At 33.8% G+C, this 19170-nt stretch overlaps 1 protein-coding gene across 1 annotated transcript in view; it reads right to left on the bottom strand.

Moving 5' to 3' along the window:
• Nucleotides 1-19170, bottom strand: part of GPM6A (glycoprotein M6A) — a 584947-nt gene that overhangs the window by 66782 nt on the left and 498995 nt on the right. The window contains exon 3 of the mRNA XM_074228941.1: nt 8065-8221. Within this exon, the coding sequence (XP_074085042.1) occupies nt 8065-8221 (157 nt within the window). The remainder of the gene's footprint in view (nt 1-8064; nt 8222-19170) is intronic.

The following is a 19170-nucleotide window of genomic DNA, read 5'->3' as shown; positions in this document are numbered from 1 at the left end:
ATGATTTCTCTCTCATCACATTCAACTTTGATCAATGTATACCATGGAAACAAAGTAAAGACTATCAGACTGCCTTCTGTGGGTGGTGGGGGTGGGGAGAGGGAAGCAAGATTAAGGAGAAAATTGTAAAATTCAAAACAAATAAATAAATTTATAAATAGTTTTTTTCAAATACATATCTAGTTTTTAACATTCTTTTTTTGCAAGATTTTGACTTTCACACTTTTCTCCCTCTCTCCCTTCCTTCCTTCCCCCTTTCTCAAGACAGCAAGCAACTTGATATAGGTTATACATTTACAATCATGTTGAACATATTTACATATTAGTTATGATGTGAAAAAAAAAGTTAAAGTAGTGTGCTTTGGTCTGCATTCAGACTTCACATTTCTTTCTGTGGCTATAGATAACATTCTCCTTTGCAAGTCTTTTGAAATTGTCTTGGATCTCTACATAACTGAAAAGTTGATCATCACACAATGTTCTGTTACTGTGTATGCCTTGTTCTTCTGGTTCTGCTCATTTCACTCAGTATCAGTTCATGCAAGTCTTTCCAGATTTTTCTGATATCTGCCTGATAATCATTTCTTATAGAACAATAGTATTCCATTACATTCATGTACCACAACTTGTTCAGTCATTTCCCAACTGGTGTACATTCCCTCCATTTCCAATTCTTTGCCACAACAAAAAGAGCTACTACAAATATTTTTGCACATGTGAATCCTTTTCCCCTTTTATTATGATCTCTTTGGAATACAGACCTTGCAATTTCTGGAACAAAGGGTATACACAATTTTAAGGCCCTTTTGAGCATAGTTCTAAATTGCTCTCCAGAATGACTGGATCAGCTCACAACTCCACCAATGATGCACTAGTGTCCCATATCCTCTCCAACATTTTCATTTCCCTTTTCCATCATATTAGTCAATCTGATAGAGATGAGTAGATACTTAAGAGTTATTTTCATTTGCCTTTCTCTAATCTATAGCGATTTAGAGAATTTTTTATGGCTATAGCTAATTTTAATTTCTTCATCTGGAAACTGTCTATTGACCATTTATCAGTTGGGGAGTGACTTGAAGTGTTAAAATTTGGACTCAGTTTTCCATATATTTTAGAAATGAGACCTTTTTAAAAAATACTGACTGTAAAAAAATTGTTTCATAGCTTTCCTTCTACTCTAGGTTGCATTGGTTTTCTTTGTGCAAAATGTTTTTAATTTAATGTTATAAAAATTATCAATTTTACATTTCAGAATGTTCTCAATCTCTTATTTGGTCAAATACTTCTCATCTCCAGAGATCTGATAGGTAAACTTTCCTTGTTGTCCTAACTGGTTTATGGTTTTATCCTTATGTCTAAATCATCTTCTCATTTAGATCTTATCTTGGTATAAGGTGTGAGATATTGTTCTATGCCTAGTTTTTGCCACACTATTCTCCAGTTTTCCCCAGGAGCTTTTGTCATTTAAGGAGTTCTTAATCAAGAAACTCCAGTCTTTGAGTTTATCAAACAGATTATTATTAAAGTTATTTACTTTTGTGTCTTGGATATCTAACCTTTTGCACTGATCCATCACTCTATTTTTTAGACAGTACCAGATAGTTTTGATAAATGCCACATTACGATGAATTTTATTAGTATTTTTTTCCTGCTTCTGTTCCTAGCTCTATTATGAGTGGTTTGATTGCTATGGTGCAGAATAAGTAGATTAATTTAGGTAGAATTAATTATATTAGCTCTGCCTACCCATGAACAATTAACAATTTTCCAGATGTTTATATATGACTTTATTTGTGTGAAAAGTGTTTTGTAATTGTGTTCATGAAGCTGCTGATTTTTTCTTGGCAATTAAGACTCCCAAATATTTTAAAATGTCTACAGTTATTTTAAATGGAATTTCTCTTTCTGTTTCTTACTACTGGGCTTTATTGGTAATATATATATATATATATATATAAATGTTAATGATTTATGTTGAGTTTATTTTATATCCTGCAACTTTGTTAACATTGTTCATTACTTCAAATGGTTTTAATTAATTCTCTATGATTCTCTAAGAATACCATATCATCCGTAAAGAGTGATAATTTTGATGTTCATTCTCTGTTCTAATTCCTGCAATTTTATTTTGTTCTCTACCTTTCATTATAGTACAATAATGAATAATAGTGGTGATAACAGGCATCCATAGTTCACCCCAGATCTTATAGTCAATCCTTCTAGCTTATCGCTATGACATATAGTGCTTGCTGATGGTTTTTGATTTATACTGCTCATCATTTTAAGGAAAACTCTGTTTATTTTTATGCTCTCTAGTGTTTTTAATAGGAATTGGTGCTGTATTTTCTCAAAAAATTTTCTATATATGGAGAGAGATAATTATATGATTTCTATTAGTTTTGCTATTGATACTGTCAATTATATAGATGGTTTTCCTAATATTGAACCAACCCTGTACCATGGTATAAATTCCACCTAGTCATAATCTATTTTCCTGGTGATAAATGGCTCTAATTTCTTTGCTAATTTTTTTTGAAAATTTTTGCATCAAAATTCATTAGGAAAATTGGGCTATAATTTTCTTGCTCTGTTTTGGTTTCTCCTGGTTTAGGTATCAGCACCATATTTGTATTGAAAATGGAATTCATTCTTTGCCTATTTTTGCCTATTGTTCTCATTTTATTTCTGCCTATGCAGAACTCATTCTTTGCCTATTTTTCCAGAAAATTTATATAGTATGGGAATTATTTTTTTTGAATATTTGGTAAAATTCATTTGTAAATCTATCTGGCCCTTGGAAATTTTTTCTTAAGGAATTCACTCAAAAATGGCTTGTTTAATTTCTTTTGGTTAGAAGGGGTTAAGTATTTTATCTTCTCTCCATATTGGCAATATTTTTGTCAATATTCAACCATTTCACTTAGATTGTCAGATTTATTGACATACACTTGGGCAAAATAATACCAAATAGATTCTAATTATTGCTTTAACTTTTTCATTGGTGGCAAATTCACCTTTCATCATTTTTGATATTGGGAATTTGTTTTTCTTCTTTCTTTAAATAAAATAAAATAAAATGAAGGTTTATCTAGTTTATTGTTTTTTTCATAAAAGTATTAGTTTGACTTATGAACTCAATAGTTTTCTCATGTTTTATTAAACTCTCTTTTAATTTTCAGAATTTCTGATTTGATATTTAAAGATTTTTCTCTCTCTTTTCACCCTAACCTTCCTCATCAGTGTTTTTTTCCTCTGATTACCACCTCCCTCAGTCTGCCTTCCCTTCTATCCTCCCTTTTCTTTGTCCTTTGTCTTCCTACTTTTACCTTCTATCAGTCACTCCTACCCCTTCCTTTTCTTTCCCCTTTCCCCACCTACTTCCCTATGGGGTAAAAAAAAAAATTTTAGCCTCTCCTGAGTGTGTATATTGTTCCTGAGTTGAGTCAAATTCAATGAAAGAAAGATTCAAGCATTGTTCACCTCCTAAGATTTTTGTGTATCTTCATGAGATCTAATTTACCCTTTTCTACAATCCTTTTTTGTTATTGCTTTTATGTTATCACATCAAAATCAACTCATGCCAACACTGCCTTTTCTATGTGTATTTCTAATTACTCTAATAAAGATACATTTCTCAAGAGTTACAAGTTTATGTTCCCATGTAGGACTATAAACAGTTCAACCTTATTGAATAATGAGGTTTTTTTTCTTTCCAGTTTGCCTTTTAATGTAACTCTTGAGACGTGTAATTGAAGCTCAAATTTTCTGTTTTATTCTTCACAGGAAAGTTTAAAAGTTCTCTATTTCACTGAATGTTCCCTGAAAGATTTTCCTTAGTTTTGCTGGATAGTAAATTCTTGGTTGTAATCTAAGCACCTATGCCTTTCTGAAAATCATATTCCAGGTCCTCAGAACCTTTAATATTGAAACTTTTAAGTCCTGTGTAATCCTTACTGTGACTCCTTTGTATTTGAATTGTTTCCTTCTGGCTACCACAGTATTATCTCCTTGATCTCAAAATTCTGAAATTTGGCTACAACATTGCTTGGAGTTTTCATTTTGGAATGTCTTTTTGGACGTGATTGGTGGATTCTTTCAATTTCTAATTTTCCCTAATTCTTGGATATCAAAGCAATTTTTCTTGATAATTTCCTATAAGATGTTATTTGGACTTATCTTTTTTGTTTGTTTATAAAAGAAATATTTTATTTATTTTGAATTTTATAATTCTCCCCCTAATCTTGCTTTCCTCCCCCCCATCCCCACAGAAAGCACTCTGTTAGTCTTTACATTGTTTCCATAGTATACATTGATCAAATTTGAATGTGATGAGAGAAATCAAATCCTTAAGAAAGAAAAATAAAGTATAAGAGATAGCAAAAATACATAGTAAGATACCAGTTATTTTTTTTAAATTAAAGGTAATAGTCTTTTGAGAGAGAAATCATATCCTTAAGGAAGAAAAATAAAGTATGAGATAGAAAAATTACATAGTAAGATAAATGTTTTTTTTTAATTAAAGGTAATAATCTTTGTTCAAACTCCACAATTCTTTCTCTGGATACAGGTACCCCAAAATTGTGCCTGATTGTTGCACTAATGGAATGAGCAAGTCCATTAAGGTTGATCGTCACTCCCATTTTGCTGTTAGGGTGTTGGGCTCTTCTTTTTATTTAACTTTCATGTACTCTAATAATTTTTAAACTTTTTCTCCTGGATGTATTTTCCAGTTCAGTTGTTTTTCCAATGAGTTATCTTATATTTTCTTGCATTTTTCATTCTCTTGATCTTACTTGATTATTTCTTAATTTATCATAAAGTCTTTAGCTTTCACTTGCCCAATTCTAATTTTTAAGAAATTATTTTCTTCAGTTTGCTTTTCTATCTCCTTTTCCATCTGTCCAAGTCTACTTTTTTTTTAAGGTGTTGTTTTCTTCTACCAACTTTTGTGCTTCCTTTACCAAGATGTTCCTTCTTTTTTCATAATTCTCCTGTATAATTCCCATTTCTTATTCCATTTTTTCTTCTAACTCTCACTTTGATTTTTAAAATACTTTTTTTTAGGTCTTCCAAGGACTTTTTCGGCTTGAGAGCAATTTCTATTTCCCTTTGAGGTTCACAGGTAGGCATTTTGCCAGTCTTCCTTTCTGAGTTGTTGACCTTTCTTTTTGTCATAGTAGCTTGGGTATTTTGCTCATTTTAAAAATTAAAATCCTGCTGAACCAGGACTAAGGGGTCTCAGTTACTGATCTCTGCTATAGTGAAGAGTCTCACTCTGGCTTCTCCAAACTCAGTCACAGCTGGGTTATGCTCCCCCTTTTACCCAAGTGAGACAAATTTTTTTCAAAGTCCTAAATTATCTTAACCTGAAAAATTGTTTCACTCTATCCTTCTGTCGAATCTATTTAGAGACTTGATTTGATGTTTCTGAGGGAAACTAGGGAGAGCTCAGACAACCTCCTCCTGGCTTCTCTGCGTCATCTTGGCACATCTCACTAAAACTTTTTGAGGAATGAAGTGACCCTCAGACTTGTACTTAAGAAATGTAAATATGGCAACAGTGTATAGCATAGTTTGGAGAACTGAGAACAATTAGGAGAGTATTACAACAATCTGGGCAATAAGTGATGATGGCTTGAACTAGGGAAATAATGATGAACGTGAGAGGAAGGATGGATGTAAGAAATGTTTTGGATAGCATCTTTAGGACTTGGCAACTGATTGAATATAAGGAGGTCAAGAAGAGTATGAAATCAAAGGTGATTCTGAATTTAATTGCTGAAGTATGGTGATACCCTCAATAGAAAAAAAAAGTAAGTTAAGAAAATGGCTGCAGAAAGATACCCAGGTAGGGGTATTAGTTTTACAGATTTAGGATTGCAGTCTGGGAAAGATAAAGACAAAGTATGTAGATTGTAGAATCATCTTCATAGAGATGATAAGTAAACTTATGGGATGGTGAGGAGAGAGATAGAAAGGGGAGTGGAGAAGAAGAAAGAGAAAGAAGAACAGAAAAAAGAGAGGGTCTAAGATAGATCACTAGGGTATACTACTCAAAGTGGAGGGGTGGGGAGTACATGGGTGATGTTGATACAACAATGGAATGTAAGAAGGATCAAATGAGTAAGAAAAATAAGAAAATCAAGAAAGTAGTATCATGAAAACCTAGAGAAGACAAAGTGTACCTAGAAGGAAAGATTATTCAATACTGTTAAAAGACAAGGAAGAGGAAAAAAAGAAAAGTATAAAGACTAAGAATATTAGCTAGTAGATCATTAATATCTGGGGATAGAAGTAGTAGAGTGGGAAGTCTGATTATAATAACAAAGGCAGAACTGTGGATGAAAAGTGAAAAAGTATAAGAAAAAAGTGGAGATGATTTTTTCTATGAGTTTGGAAGTGAAAGAAAGGAGCTAAATAAACTGTTTAAGTAAAGGGAAAGGATTTATTTTTAAGGAATAAGAAGGTCTATACAAGCTTATAGGAAATAGACAAGAAGGTAGTAGAGAAAAATGAAATTGAAAATTATAAAGAAGAGATAACTAAAGGAGCAGATTCATGAAGGAAATAGTACAAAATCAGCACATTTAATGATGGTGGCTTGAGACTGAGGCAAACAAAAGGATATTAAGTAATGATGCTGAGGGGACAAATAACAAAGGAGACAAAATCCATTGGTGAAAAAATAAGATAGGATACAGCACAAGAGCTTAAGGAGAGAAGAAAAATTCTGAATAAACAATAGGAGTAAATTAGGATATAGCAAAATGATTATCTTGTACCAAGGAGGATCCAGATGAGATCAAATAACAATCTTGTAGTTGACCCAACTAGCACAGTGAAAATGGAGAAGGTAGGCAAATGGAATGAATGAAGTTTGTGAAAGAATATGTATGTTGACAGCCCTAGAAGTTCTATCAGAAGCAAAGGATGCAAGGATACAGAACACTGTAAAATTGATCTAATTAATGAGAGCACCAAGGTTTTGAAGGAATGAAAGCATGACCAGAGCAGATCCAGTGAGAGAGCTGAGAATGGTAGAGTGACTTGGGAACCACAGTGAGGAACCTGATTATATTTAGGAAGGATGAGACTCAGGGCAAGATGTAAAGATAAGAGATTAATCAATGTGCAGAATTTCAGAGTTGTGGTTCTAGAGGTTGAATAGTTGAAGATGATAAAAGAAAAAGTCTGATCATATTATTGTGACTGAGGTAGACTGAAGGTGCAGTTGTTAAGAGTGGAGAGGTTGATGAATTTGGAGATTGGTGTATTTGAAACAATGTCAACATATGTAAGAAAAATTTCCAAAAGATGATAAATTTGGATAAAATGAATCACTGAAAAAGAATAATTCTAAAGGAATTCATAAATAGAAGGAGCAGTGAGGAAACCCTTATTCCTTGGTTGGATGTGATGAGGCTAAGCCTGGAAGAGCTTATGTGCTAGACAGGTCTGTATAGTATAGTCAGGTTTCCATGATTTCAAAGAGATAGAAAAGTATATATGAGAGAAGAGGTCTAATAAGAAGAGCAGTTTTTTTTAAAAAACAAGGAAATAGAAACTCTTGAGAAATAAAATTTGAAAAAGTAGGGCTCAGGAAGTTGAGGATATGAAGGAGTAGGGAGTGAAATAGTAGTTTATTTTTTGCTGAAGCAACCTTCAATTCCATGACTTAAAAAGGAAAAGAGGGTTTATTAGTCATTTATTAACCAGATGATTGGTAAAAAAAAATACTAAGCAGCAGAATTAGGTGTGTCTCATGTCCCAGTTTACTTACTGGATTACCATTCTGCAGATGGGGTGTGAAAGGGATTGAATGGCTAGTTCTAGGTTGTGAGAGATCTATTACTTGGGGAACTCAGGGAGAAAGTTTCATAGGAAGAAAATTTCAATTTGTTCTCTATAGTTAGGACCCTGACTCCAATGATGACTTGATGATCACAGTAATCCATCCCCAACTCATCCCTCCCATATAGGAAAGAGAGGACAAAAATAATTCTTTCAATACTTTGGTAAACATTTAAAAGTAAGTACTTAAGAGTTTATGCAATTACATACCCAAGCACTCACACATCTTCCACAAGTGGTGATTTTGAAATCTCCATAGAGATCTTTGATGGCACCAGTTGTAAAAAATCCTTCCACCATCAGCAAAATTCCATACACAAAGAAGGCAGCTGCTACACCATAGATCACATACTTGAAAATGTCAATCCTATATGGGAAAAAAAATCAAAAATTTCTAATGTTAATAATTCTTCATTGAAAAGGTTAAAAATTCAAAACCATAATATTCTGAGGGTTCATTATCATGAAAACCAATAAGATGCTTTGATTTTAGAATGGAAGGTGAAAAAGAGTCAAGATCATTTCAGTTAATATTACCAGATCCAGTTTGGTGGAAAATTTCCATTTATTTTTTAAAAAAAGAAATGTAAGTCATGTATGAGAATGGAGACTTGTATTATCCTAGTATAAGGTCTAATTTTGAGCCTAATTATTTCCAAAATGAAATAAAAAAATCATTATGAAATAAGCATGTCACAGAATACTTCATTAACTGAAATACTGATTTGTTATAATTTAGAATATTTGTGCCAAAATTTTGAATGGTTAATTGTATATATTAATGTTTTCTATTATCACCATATGTAAATGTATATGGAAATATGTGTGTATTTTGTATGCCCCATTATGGAACTAGTAGAATAGTGCTAAAAGTTCATAAATATATTTTTTCTTTTGATTTTGTTTTTAGGTTTTTGCAAGGCAATGGGGTTAAGTGACTTGCCCAAGGCCACACAGCTAGGTAATTATTAAGTGCCTGAGGCCAGATTTGAAATAAGGTATTCCTGACTCCAAGGCCGGTGTTCTATCCACTGCGCCACCTAGCTGCCTTGATAAATATATTTTTGATAGTAAATATAAATTAAAAGTTAGTTCATGAATAGCCTATTTGTTGATTCCTAGCCCACTAGTCAACATTTCGTCCTCAGCTTTATATTAACATACCCCTGATTGACTACTAGTCCTTTGGTTTTGAAGAGTACAATAACAATGACATACATCTACAAAGGTTAGGTATATAAAATTCCTAGATATTTATATATTAAATAGGGAAATAGATTATAGGAACATAGATCCAGAACTGGAAGGGATTTCAGGGACCAATACATCCAATAAAGTCATTTTACAAATGAATAAACTGAGGACCAGGGATGTTGTGACTTACCCAAGGTCATGCAAGGAACATCAGAGGTCATTTCAAATGCAGACACTCTGATGCCTGGCTTATATTTTTTCCCACTGTATGGTGCCATATTCCCCATTTAGCTTGATTGACTTTTTATTGATGTCTGTTTAGTTCTTTAAAATGAAAGATTTTTTTTTCTCCCAGACACCATTTCCAAATCTTTAAAAGGGTTCTTGTATAGTTCCTAAAATTAAACAGTGCTATAAAATAACAATTTGAATCCATCTAACAGATACCAATGATTTAATCTACAAAGTTATAATTCTCTCTCTCTCTCCATCTCCATATATATATATGTATATATATACATATACATAAATACATACACAATATTTAAAAATATGTTGTCTATTATATATGTATAAAAACATATTTGCTGTATGTCTGAATATACATATATTATATATATATTACATATACATACCTTTCATATACACAGTGGAATCAAACATTGCATACATGCAACATCATATGTATAACACTGTTTTTCTTTAAATATGTGAGCAATCTTTATTCCATTTAACAATCAATTAGTTTAAGATTATGTTGAATGCTATTACAGAGCAAATACTCAGTCTCTGAACTCTACTGTCATAAAGGAAGGAGTCAGGTTGAGAAAATGCTAACATCCACAACTCAAACAAGGGTCAAAAATGTCCAATAGGGAAGGGTAAAGAAAAACTACTACTGAGATGATCTGGCAGAATTCAATCACACAGGAAACAGGAGCCAAAATTGTGCACTGTAACAATGAGTCAAAATTCACAGAAATTGAAGAGTTAGGACAGTTAAACAAAGAATATACTGAATAACAGATTGACAAACCTGGCTATGTCTCATTATTAAATTAGAAACACTGGTCAAAGATTGAGTCTCACATGCTAACATTCCTAGAATTATATTGATATAAAACATAAAGATTAAATAGCAGTTACTCTCTACCTATAACAAGAAAGACTATCAATTCATGAATCAGAATTCTTTTTTTCACCTACAGTGTAAAAGTTTATTTTAGAGTTGTGATACTTCTTCATTAAGTTTGTGTTTCCATTCCAAGTTATGTACTTTAAAGTTGTTAAGAACTAAGTGATTTGACCGATGGCTAAATCACACTCAATTAGCACACATTCAGAGTTGATTACCACCTCCCTTTAGTTATATTAAATATTTTTACATACTGATTTGCTGTTACTTAGTACTTTTCAGTATATTCATAGGTTAAAAAATACTAGTAGAATAAAGATTATCCAAGAAACCTGTGTAATATATTTCATTGCAGATCTAATAAATAAGAAATCTTTACAACTGTATATATTTGTAATGTTCTAAATTTAATTGCATAATATACAATTCAACAATTCCTTTAACTATTTAGATAGGTAAGATTTTTTAAAACTCAGTTGGAGATAGTTTTGAATCCAAAGGCCAGTTCAAATTCTAGCTCATACTATGTAAACTTTTACAAGTTTCATAAAAAAAAACCACTTTGACTACTTACTTTACAAAATTGTTATGAAAAAAGAACTTTGTGAATCAAAAGTGAAGCACATTCCATCGCCTTCCTCCTATGATGAATAATCTGCTTTGGTGCCTTAAAAGCACAAGTTCTCCAACTTACCCCTGAAAAATGGACCCATGACTTAAATTGGAGAACTATTTAGAGTTGAAGACACTAATACATACACACACACACACACATATATATATATATATATATATATATATATATGTATATCAGAAATCAAAGGATCTATGTTCAAATTCTGATTCTGACATATACTGCTTCTGTGAACTTGGACAAATTACTTAGACTCCTTGGGTTTCATTTTCATCATCTGTAAAATCAGGGAGTAAGATAAGATGCCTAATGAAGTTGCTTCCAGTTCTAGTTGTGTGTTCCTATGATATCTTAGATCTATTCATATCAGAGTTATCAAGCTGTTTTTCCATTTATTATAATGAATCCACAAACATTAATCCACATTCCATTGCTCAGTCTCCTAAAGGTACAGACAAATTTGTGAGACAGTTGAATGTTTGGAAAAGTATGAAGTGTATGGCTATGGTGCATTGTAAAGCTAATATCCCTAAACAGAGCTAAACCCGGGGTGGCTAGGTGGTGTAGCAGATAGAGCACCCAACCTGGAGTCAGGAGTACCTGGGTTCAAATCTGGTCTCAGACACTTAACAATTACCTAGCTGTGTGTCCTTGGGCAAGCCACTTAACCCCATTTGCCTTGCAAAAACTTTTTTAAAAAAGAGAGAGCACTAAACATTTGACCCTATTAACACTGCATATTGATGAATAACCTAATGGACCAATAACACACCTTTGGTAAATATTGATTACCTGGGGAGCCTGGGGAATAGCATTGTCTCCGAATCCAAGAGACTTTCCCCTGGGCTAGCCCCCAAAATCATAATTGAAGGAAGAAATCTTTCTGAAGTCTCTCCTTTCTCATCACTATAAGCAACAACTGCTGACCAACTGCCACCAGTAGAGGGATAGACACAAGTGCCCTAGGAGCAGCTTCACCAGCCCCTCTCAACCACCAGTTCTGCTTTTAGCCTAGACCTTGTTAAGAAGCATCTTTGTGGAGAAACCAGCCCCCAGGGCAGACAGGCCAAGTTAACTGAAGCATCCAAAGGAAAGGGAGGAAGCAGTAGGTTCCAGGCTAGTCACACTACCATCATCATCTTTACTAACATCTCCCCTCCATCCCTCATGGTCACAAATCAGAAAATTAATCCAAAAATCTTGGAAAGAACAATGATTTCAAACTCTAGGGTAATGCAGCCTGGTAACTGCCCCACTTGGTGCTACAGCCACATCCTCTGAAGACTCCCCTCAAACAAAATTCTTGTCCAAAAATTCCCTGGCACTGACAAGTCATTCAGCAGAAGAAACTGCTGATATTTAAGGGGAAATGACATTAAAGAAGCATTCCCATCTGCTTTGCCTCTGCACCCTAAGGACTAGGAGACCTTTCTATCTAAATTGAATCTGTAATCTTTCATGCCATGTTTCTCCCTTTAGAATATGAGCTCTTTGGAAGCAGGAAATCTCTTATTTTTTCTTTTGGTATCCTTAGCACTTAGAACAGGGTTTTACACATAGAGGTTGTAGCAAATAGCATGCAGCTTTTAGTGTGAACAATGCTAAAAGTAATTTTTTTCCATGAATCTCTTAACAATTAATTCAGTCTGCATAGTTCTTCATTTCCAGAATTTAGAAAATCTGATATTGATCCAAAAACAATAACCCTATTTATTTTTACATGACTTTTTCTCCCTGTTAAAATTGGCCGCAAATTTATCTTATAGTTCCAACCTAATTTGCAGAATGTTTCATTTTCACTTAGAAAACTAGTTCCTATTTCTCATAATTAATTAATTTGTATTAAATAGTTTCATAAATCAGAAGTATCCAAAGAGATGATGTGACACTAGCTCTAGTAAGGGTATTTTATTTTTATTTTTGGCAGAGTCCACCAGTATCTTGAAGTTCTAACATGCTGTGTTCTTGGCAGAGCTAAAAAGATTGTGATGACAACAGGCATGAAAATTTTACTTGGAAGGAGAGCTTGGTACATGACCTAGAATCTCCTTTTCACAGAGATTACAGTTACTCTTCCCTCTCACACTTTTTTTTTGGTTGGAGGTATGACAAGAGGAAGAAAATACAGAAGAAACTTAAGTTTATATTTCTCATTCACCAAGAACCAGTCCAGGGTCAGAACTGGAGACCATTAAGTAATCAACTATGACAATGCTTGGACTGTATGTCACATTGGATTTATTCTGTATGTATTACAATTTAGCAGGCAGTTGACTATGTTCAGACCACTTTAATAGGCATTGGATGAATTTTAAATAAATATAATAAAATAAAATAAATTAATATAATAAAATAAAAGTTTAAATAAAATGCAGTCCCAGATTTAGGGAATTGGTAATCTATAAGGATTTTATGATATGACCACAGAAAACTGTAAGTCCAAATAAAGATAGTAAGTGATGTCTGAGGATGGAAAGGTCATATTAACTGCAGGGGTAGAGAGGGAAATAAAGGAAGGTTTCATGGAGGAGAATCATAGATTTTGAAGTGGAAGCAATCTTAGAGAACATTTAGTCTATTTTTACAGATGAGGAACTGATGCTCAAGGAAATTAATTTCTCTTTGGGGTGTGGATGGCAGGTAATGGAAAGGATAGAAATTCAGCAGACAGAAAAAGGGAAAGAAAAGTAAATGTCATAGAGATATTTTTGAAAAAGGTATAAAGGGGGTTATAGAGCATGTTCAGAAAGCAGAGTATAGTCAAGTATGGCTAGAGTTTTGAGTATAAGGAAAGGAAAAGACATGAGGATTAAACATGGAAAGAGAAATTAACAGCAAACAATGGAAGGCAATAAGAGTTGCCAAAGATTTTTGAGTAGAGAAGATATTCTTGTGGGGATTAGCAAGTAAATGTCTAAAGTTAAATCACTATAAAATATAAACAAACTAATCTTGGTCTCTCCCTGAATAAATGTATAGTTCTTATGACCCTCCTTACCAACACCATCCTAAACAAACTACTTGGATATTTCAAGGTAAACTATCTGAGTTGGTCACAGGAGAACACAAAACTCATTCAGCATTCATCTAACAAGAGTTTCTTGGCTATTTAGATATATATACATGCATACAAACACATATATGTACTTATACATACAGTGTAGTGGGAATGATATATATAACCTCCATTAAGAAAATTTAATCTGGATCCAAATGACTGTAAGAGACAATAGAATATGGCAATGCAGGAGAAAAACTTAAAATTTTATAAGATGTCTTTCTTTTCCACTCTGGTTAAATTTGAGTTAAGAGCCAAGGACTGTTCTAAGCCTTTGATGGGGAGAGAGAGCTAGTATCAGCAGCCTGTTTTCTTCATCCTAGTCAACATACTTTCATGAACACATTACTTTCCTGCATCTATCCTTATTGTGTCTATTTTTTTCTGTTAGGTAAAGGAGTATTTAAGGTAGAATGGACTAGGTTAGAATCTAGTGAGCTTTGAATTATCAGAAGGATACTATGAATGGAAGCCCATGCCAGAATTTGGAAAAGTTCAAGTCCAATGGACTAAGAATCGATTCAGCACCAAGGTGCTGGTATCTGCGAGCAAAGGAATCATTTGAGCTACTGTAGATAGCTGTGAAGTGGGTAAAAACAAGTATTTCGGAAGAATTTAAGTTTAAACCCATTTTCCTGAGAAACTGAGTTAGTAGAAGAATATGCTCCCTAATTTGGGGGAATGGTTTGTATTTCTGTTCTTACTATCCCATTCTAATTATTTCATTGTAAAAGTAAAAAAAAATAGTTGTGAAACCAAATGAGGGCTAGCTTCACAGAGAATATAACATTATTCCTGGGATTTGGGGAATCTATTCTATAAGATTCCAATAGCTACAAAGGAGATGTGCGATAGGTCATCATAAGCAATGTGGACATAGTAAAATGCCATATATTTGTGTGGGGGTAAGGGATGAAGAGAATAATCAAGTTTGACTGGAGCATAGAGCATAATGAGTAGGTAAAAACATGAGGCAGTGCCAGATTGTGAGTGGCCCCAAGTACCAGCAGAGAAAGGGAGGCCAGAATGAGTTAATGAACATTTCCAAAGAGAGTTACAAGACCAAGTCTCTGCAAAAATGCTGGCAGTGGGAACATGGATTACAAAAGGAGAGAATGGGGATGGAAAGAACTCTCAGGAAGACATTATAATAGTCAGGGAAGTGACAGTGTGAGCCTATATGTAATTAATGGCAGTGGGGATACAAAGGATGGGCAGCTACCAGAACAATAGTTAACAAAATATGAAAACTGAACTTTCCATCTCATCACATAACCTAATAAAAAGTGGCCAACAATTGTGAACATAAGACACTAGATAAACTATGGTGTCACAGAAATATGTTTTATCAGGTTAAATATTATAGGATTCATATAAAATTCAAAAGACAAACATATTAAGGGAAAAACAAATTCAAATTTTGGATGTTTGAAGTGTCATTGGGAAAACTAGATGAACATAATAGTAAGGTTTTCAAAATATTTGACAGATCTAATTTAAGCTTTGCAACAATCTGTGAGCTTAGTAACAGAGGTATCATTATACCCATTTTATAGGAGAGCAAGGTGATGATCAGAGAGATTAAGTGGGACTCAAATTCATCCATTCTGATTCTAAGGTCAACATTCTTTGGTATTCTGTATACCTTACCTTCCTGATGCTAGTAGTAAGAGTTGTATGGCTAAAGCTCAGTACAGAAATCAGGACTAGAAACGTATATTTGGGAAGTATGTACACATCTTTGTTAGTTGAATCTGCAAATGAAATAGCAAAGGAAGAGAAAGCAAAAGAAGAAGATGGGGGGAAAAATTTTAAATCTTTTGGGATACATCTGTGTTAAAATATTAATAAAACACTTGATAATCTAAAAGGTGATACTACATGGTAGGGAGAGAAGAGGAAAGAAACTGTTTTTGTCTAATGTACTGGAGAAATTGTTCAGTGACTTATTTTGACTGTTAAAACCTAAATTCTGCCATCCTTTATTTGCCTAGGGCAATGAGACACAGTGTGAGCCAGTAAGTTGGTCATGCCAGTTAACATGTCTGAGTTGTTTAAACTAGAAATGCTGATTTACCACGTCAAACACTTAGGGCAATGTGGTAAAATGACAATAAACTTTATTGTGTAGTAATTTACATAACATTTGTAATTGAAAAATGTGTTGCTCCAAGGAGAGCCAGCTTGAAACAAAATATTAAAAGTCATAAAAGAGATCATTCAAATGTCAAAAGAAGGAAATAAAATATTGTGTTTTGTTGTTCAGTTGTAAATTAAAAATTCCTCTAAGAAATGAACATTCTCTGCTCCTAGTAACCTGGTCTAATAGGGGACAGAGCTGGGTATTGCTGTAAGATTAGAGGTTATACATCTACTCACTACCTCAGCCAAGTCAATGAGTGATCGAACAAGATGTCCCTTCCAACTCTTAAATCAATGGTACTGAGAACATGTCCCTTCCCACACATGTGGGCAGGATTTCTAAGCTTCCACATTGTTATTTCCTTTTTATTAGGAAATTTTTTCCATAGAACTTCAAAATTTTAATGGTCATTCTACAGGCTTGAAAGCCTAAATAATGTCTTTCTTCTTCAGAGAACAACAGTATCTCCTGGCATCACTCCTCTTTTCACTGCTGCTTTGCATGTATTCTTTAGTCATTTCAATCATATCTATTCCTTGTGACCCCATTTGGGGTTTTCTTGACAGAGATACTGGAGTAGTTTACCATTCCTTCTTCAAATCATTTTACACATGAGAAAACTGTGGTAAATAGGATTAAGTGACTTGTCCAGGGTCTCAAAGCTGATGTGTCTCTGAGGCCAGAATTGGCCTTAGGAAGATGAGTCTTCCTGACTCCAGACCTGGTGCTCCACTGAGTCACCCAGATGCCTAGTAAACACACCTTCCTTCTTGACTTGCTATAATTCTTTAATGAAACAAGGGACAATTGAATAAAATACACATGCCCACACAAACTTCTGCTCATTTACTATAAAACAATTTTTAAGAAAAAGTTTACTAAAGTCACTCACTCACAACAAGCATTATCAGGTTCCACACAGTGTATAAATTCACTGTAATTGAAGTTTTGTGAACAGGTACCAAAAGTCTTCCTCCTTAGCCTGCCTTGGGTTGATTTTGCTTTCCATTATCCCAGGAACCATGTTTTCATAAGGCATCTTTTAAAGAGAGTGAGTACATAGTTTTTTACGGGGGTAAGAAGATGTTGGACAGGGCTTTGCTGAAGCTATTTTGTTAAATTATACATACGAGCATTTACACCTTAAATTTGGCAAAGGTTATAAAGTGGGGCTGGATTTATTAATTTGTTGATTGTCAGACCAGGGAAATGAAATGTTTCCTCAAATTACATATTTGCCAGTCATTCATCTGTTCAACAAGTCTGTATTTATGGCAATTTGCTTGGGTGGAACTAGGAAAGCAGTTCAGCTTACAAGAAAGACAGTAAAATATGAACACAAATAACTATGGCAATTATTGAGATATTATAATCCCCAATGAAGGGTTTGGGAAAAAATTGTAATGGGAGAATAGAGGAAGAAGATCACTTTCACCAGGGAGAATGAAGCTCCATTGATACTGAGACATCGAGCATGGCTGAATTCAAATGTTTTATGAATAGAAAAGGTTTCTTCTACCCTAAGTTTGTTTCAGTTAAAAAAATGTGCATATACATACACACACATTTTTATAAATGGACAAATATGCATATAATCACAATGAGCTTTCATCAATGTTCAAAAGTACAAACATTTCTATTATGAACTAATGGAGTAAATTTATATTTCTCATTTCAAATTATTTTGGAAGTTATCATGAGCGAATGTCTTATAAAACCAGCCTACATGGCATTCTGTTCATTTTTCCTGAAGTTAAAACTGGAATCCACAATAATTAGATGCCTCACTGAGGATCAGCCTAGAAAGCTGGTGGCAGAGTTTGAGGTTGAATTCTATTAAATTTCTTGAAGGGAATCAAAATTTTAAAAACAATAGATGACATCATTGTAACTTAATAACTACAAGTGTGAAGATCAACGATATGGTTTGCTAATTTCTCATTTTATATTTCAAGCCTGGAATTTGAGCTAATTGCTGTGGCCATGAACGTATCAGTCAGTCACTGTCCAATGAGCACCAGTTAGTTGTGTGCAGTGCTTCTAATATTCTTCTCTAAGGAAACTTTTTCCTGGACTTTTCTAGAGGCCTCCTAAAGATTCTCTCTCTCTCTCTTCCCAGGCATTTCTGTCTCTAATCTCATTCCCACAAATTTGATTATGTATTGAATGTATATTTTCCTCATGCACCATCTCAAAATTCTTGTCTTTCCTGAAGCCTCAGCTCAGATGACTCCACTGTATGTGTGTGTGTATGTATATATGTATGTATGTGTGTACATATATTTTCATGGTTGGTTAAAAAGGAAAGAGGAAAACAAAAAATAGACTTCTGCATATCACTACCTCAACTCATTACTAGCTAGCTGGTGAGCGGATTTTCCAGCCCTGATATGTCCAAAAGCTTCTGCCTTCCTAAAAAATTCTAGTGCTTTTTTCTATCCTATTTAAAAATGATAATAATAATAATAATTATACAATGTAGCAAATTGGAGCATACAAGCAAAGCTTCTCCATGATGCCAAGAGTATTCTCACAATGCTAAAGAAAGGGATTTTTATCTGATTATCCTAGGTGGCCCAGAGTGAAGTACCACTTGGACATAGCATCGCTTTGTAATGTGGAAGTGACCATAGTTGTTCATTCACTATTCCAAAGGAACACAAATTCTGTTGGAAAGGCTGCAGTGTCCTCTGAGGAGTGGACTTTATAAAAACCTGCTGTTCAGGAACCAACTTGGCAGATTTGGAAGAGTTCTTTACCATGTGGACACTAGGTTAGGAGGTCATTAAGCCACAGCCACTTTTATATATCATCTACTAATTTTGCAAGGCTGCAAAAAGCACAGATTGACTTATAATACAGGTATATTTATTTCTAATTGTTAATTATGATTAAATAGAAACCATATGTCTCCTGCTGCCTATAGCATCAGCAGATTAACAACTGCTATTAATTATATGTACTAGAGACTGGAATCAGGAGTGGGTAAGGAAGCAGCAAATCTAATTCATACTGGCTGCTCAAAAGTTAGGTTCTAGGGAGGAAAGTATAGTTCCCCAAGATCCATGAATTCATTGATTATTATTCTTTGATCTTGTTCTATCAATCTCCCTGTTAATGATTAGTCATCCAGCTCTTTTCTTGACTTAGAA

Source organism: Macrotis lagotis, chromosome 3, assembly GCF_037893015.1.
Source record: "Macrotis lagotis isolate mMagLag1 chromosome 3, bilby.v1.9.chrom.fasta, whole genome shotgun sequence".
NCBI classification, from domain to species: domain Eukaryota; kingdom Metazoa; phylum Chordata; class Mammalia; order Peramelemorphia; family Peramelidae; genus Macrotis; species Macrotis lagotis.
The sequence above is the reverse complement of the archived record's forward strand: the minus strand, read 5'-3'. Positions and strand labels throughout refer to the sequence as shown.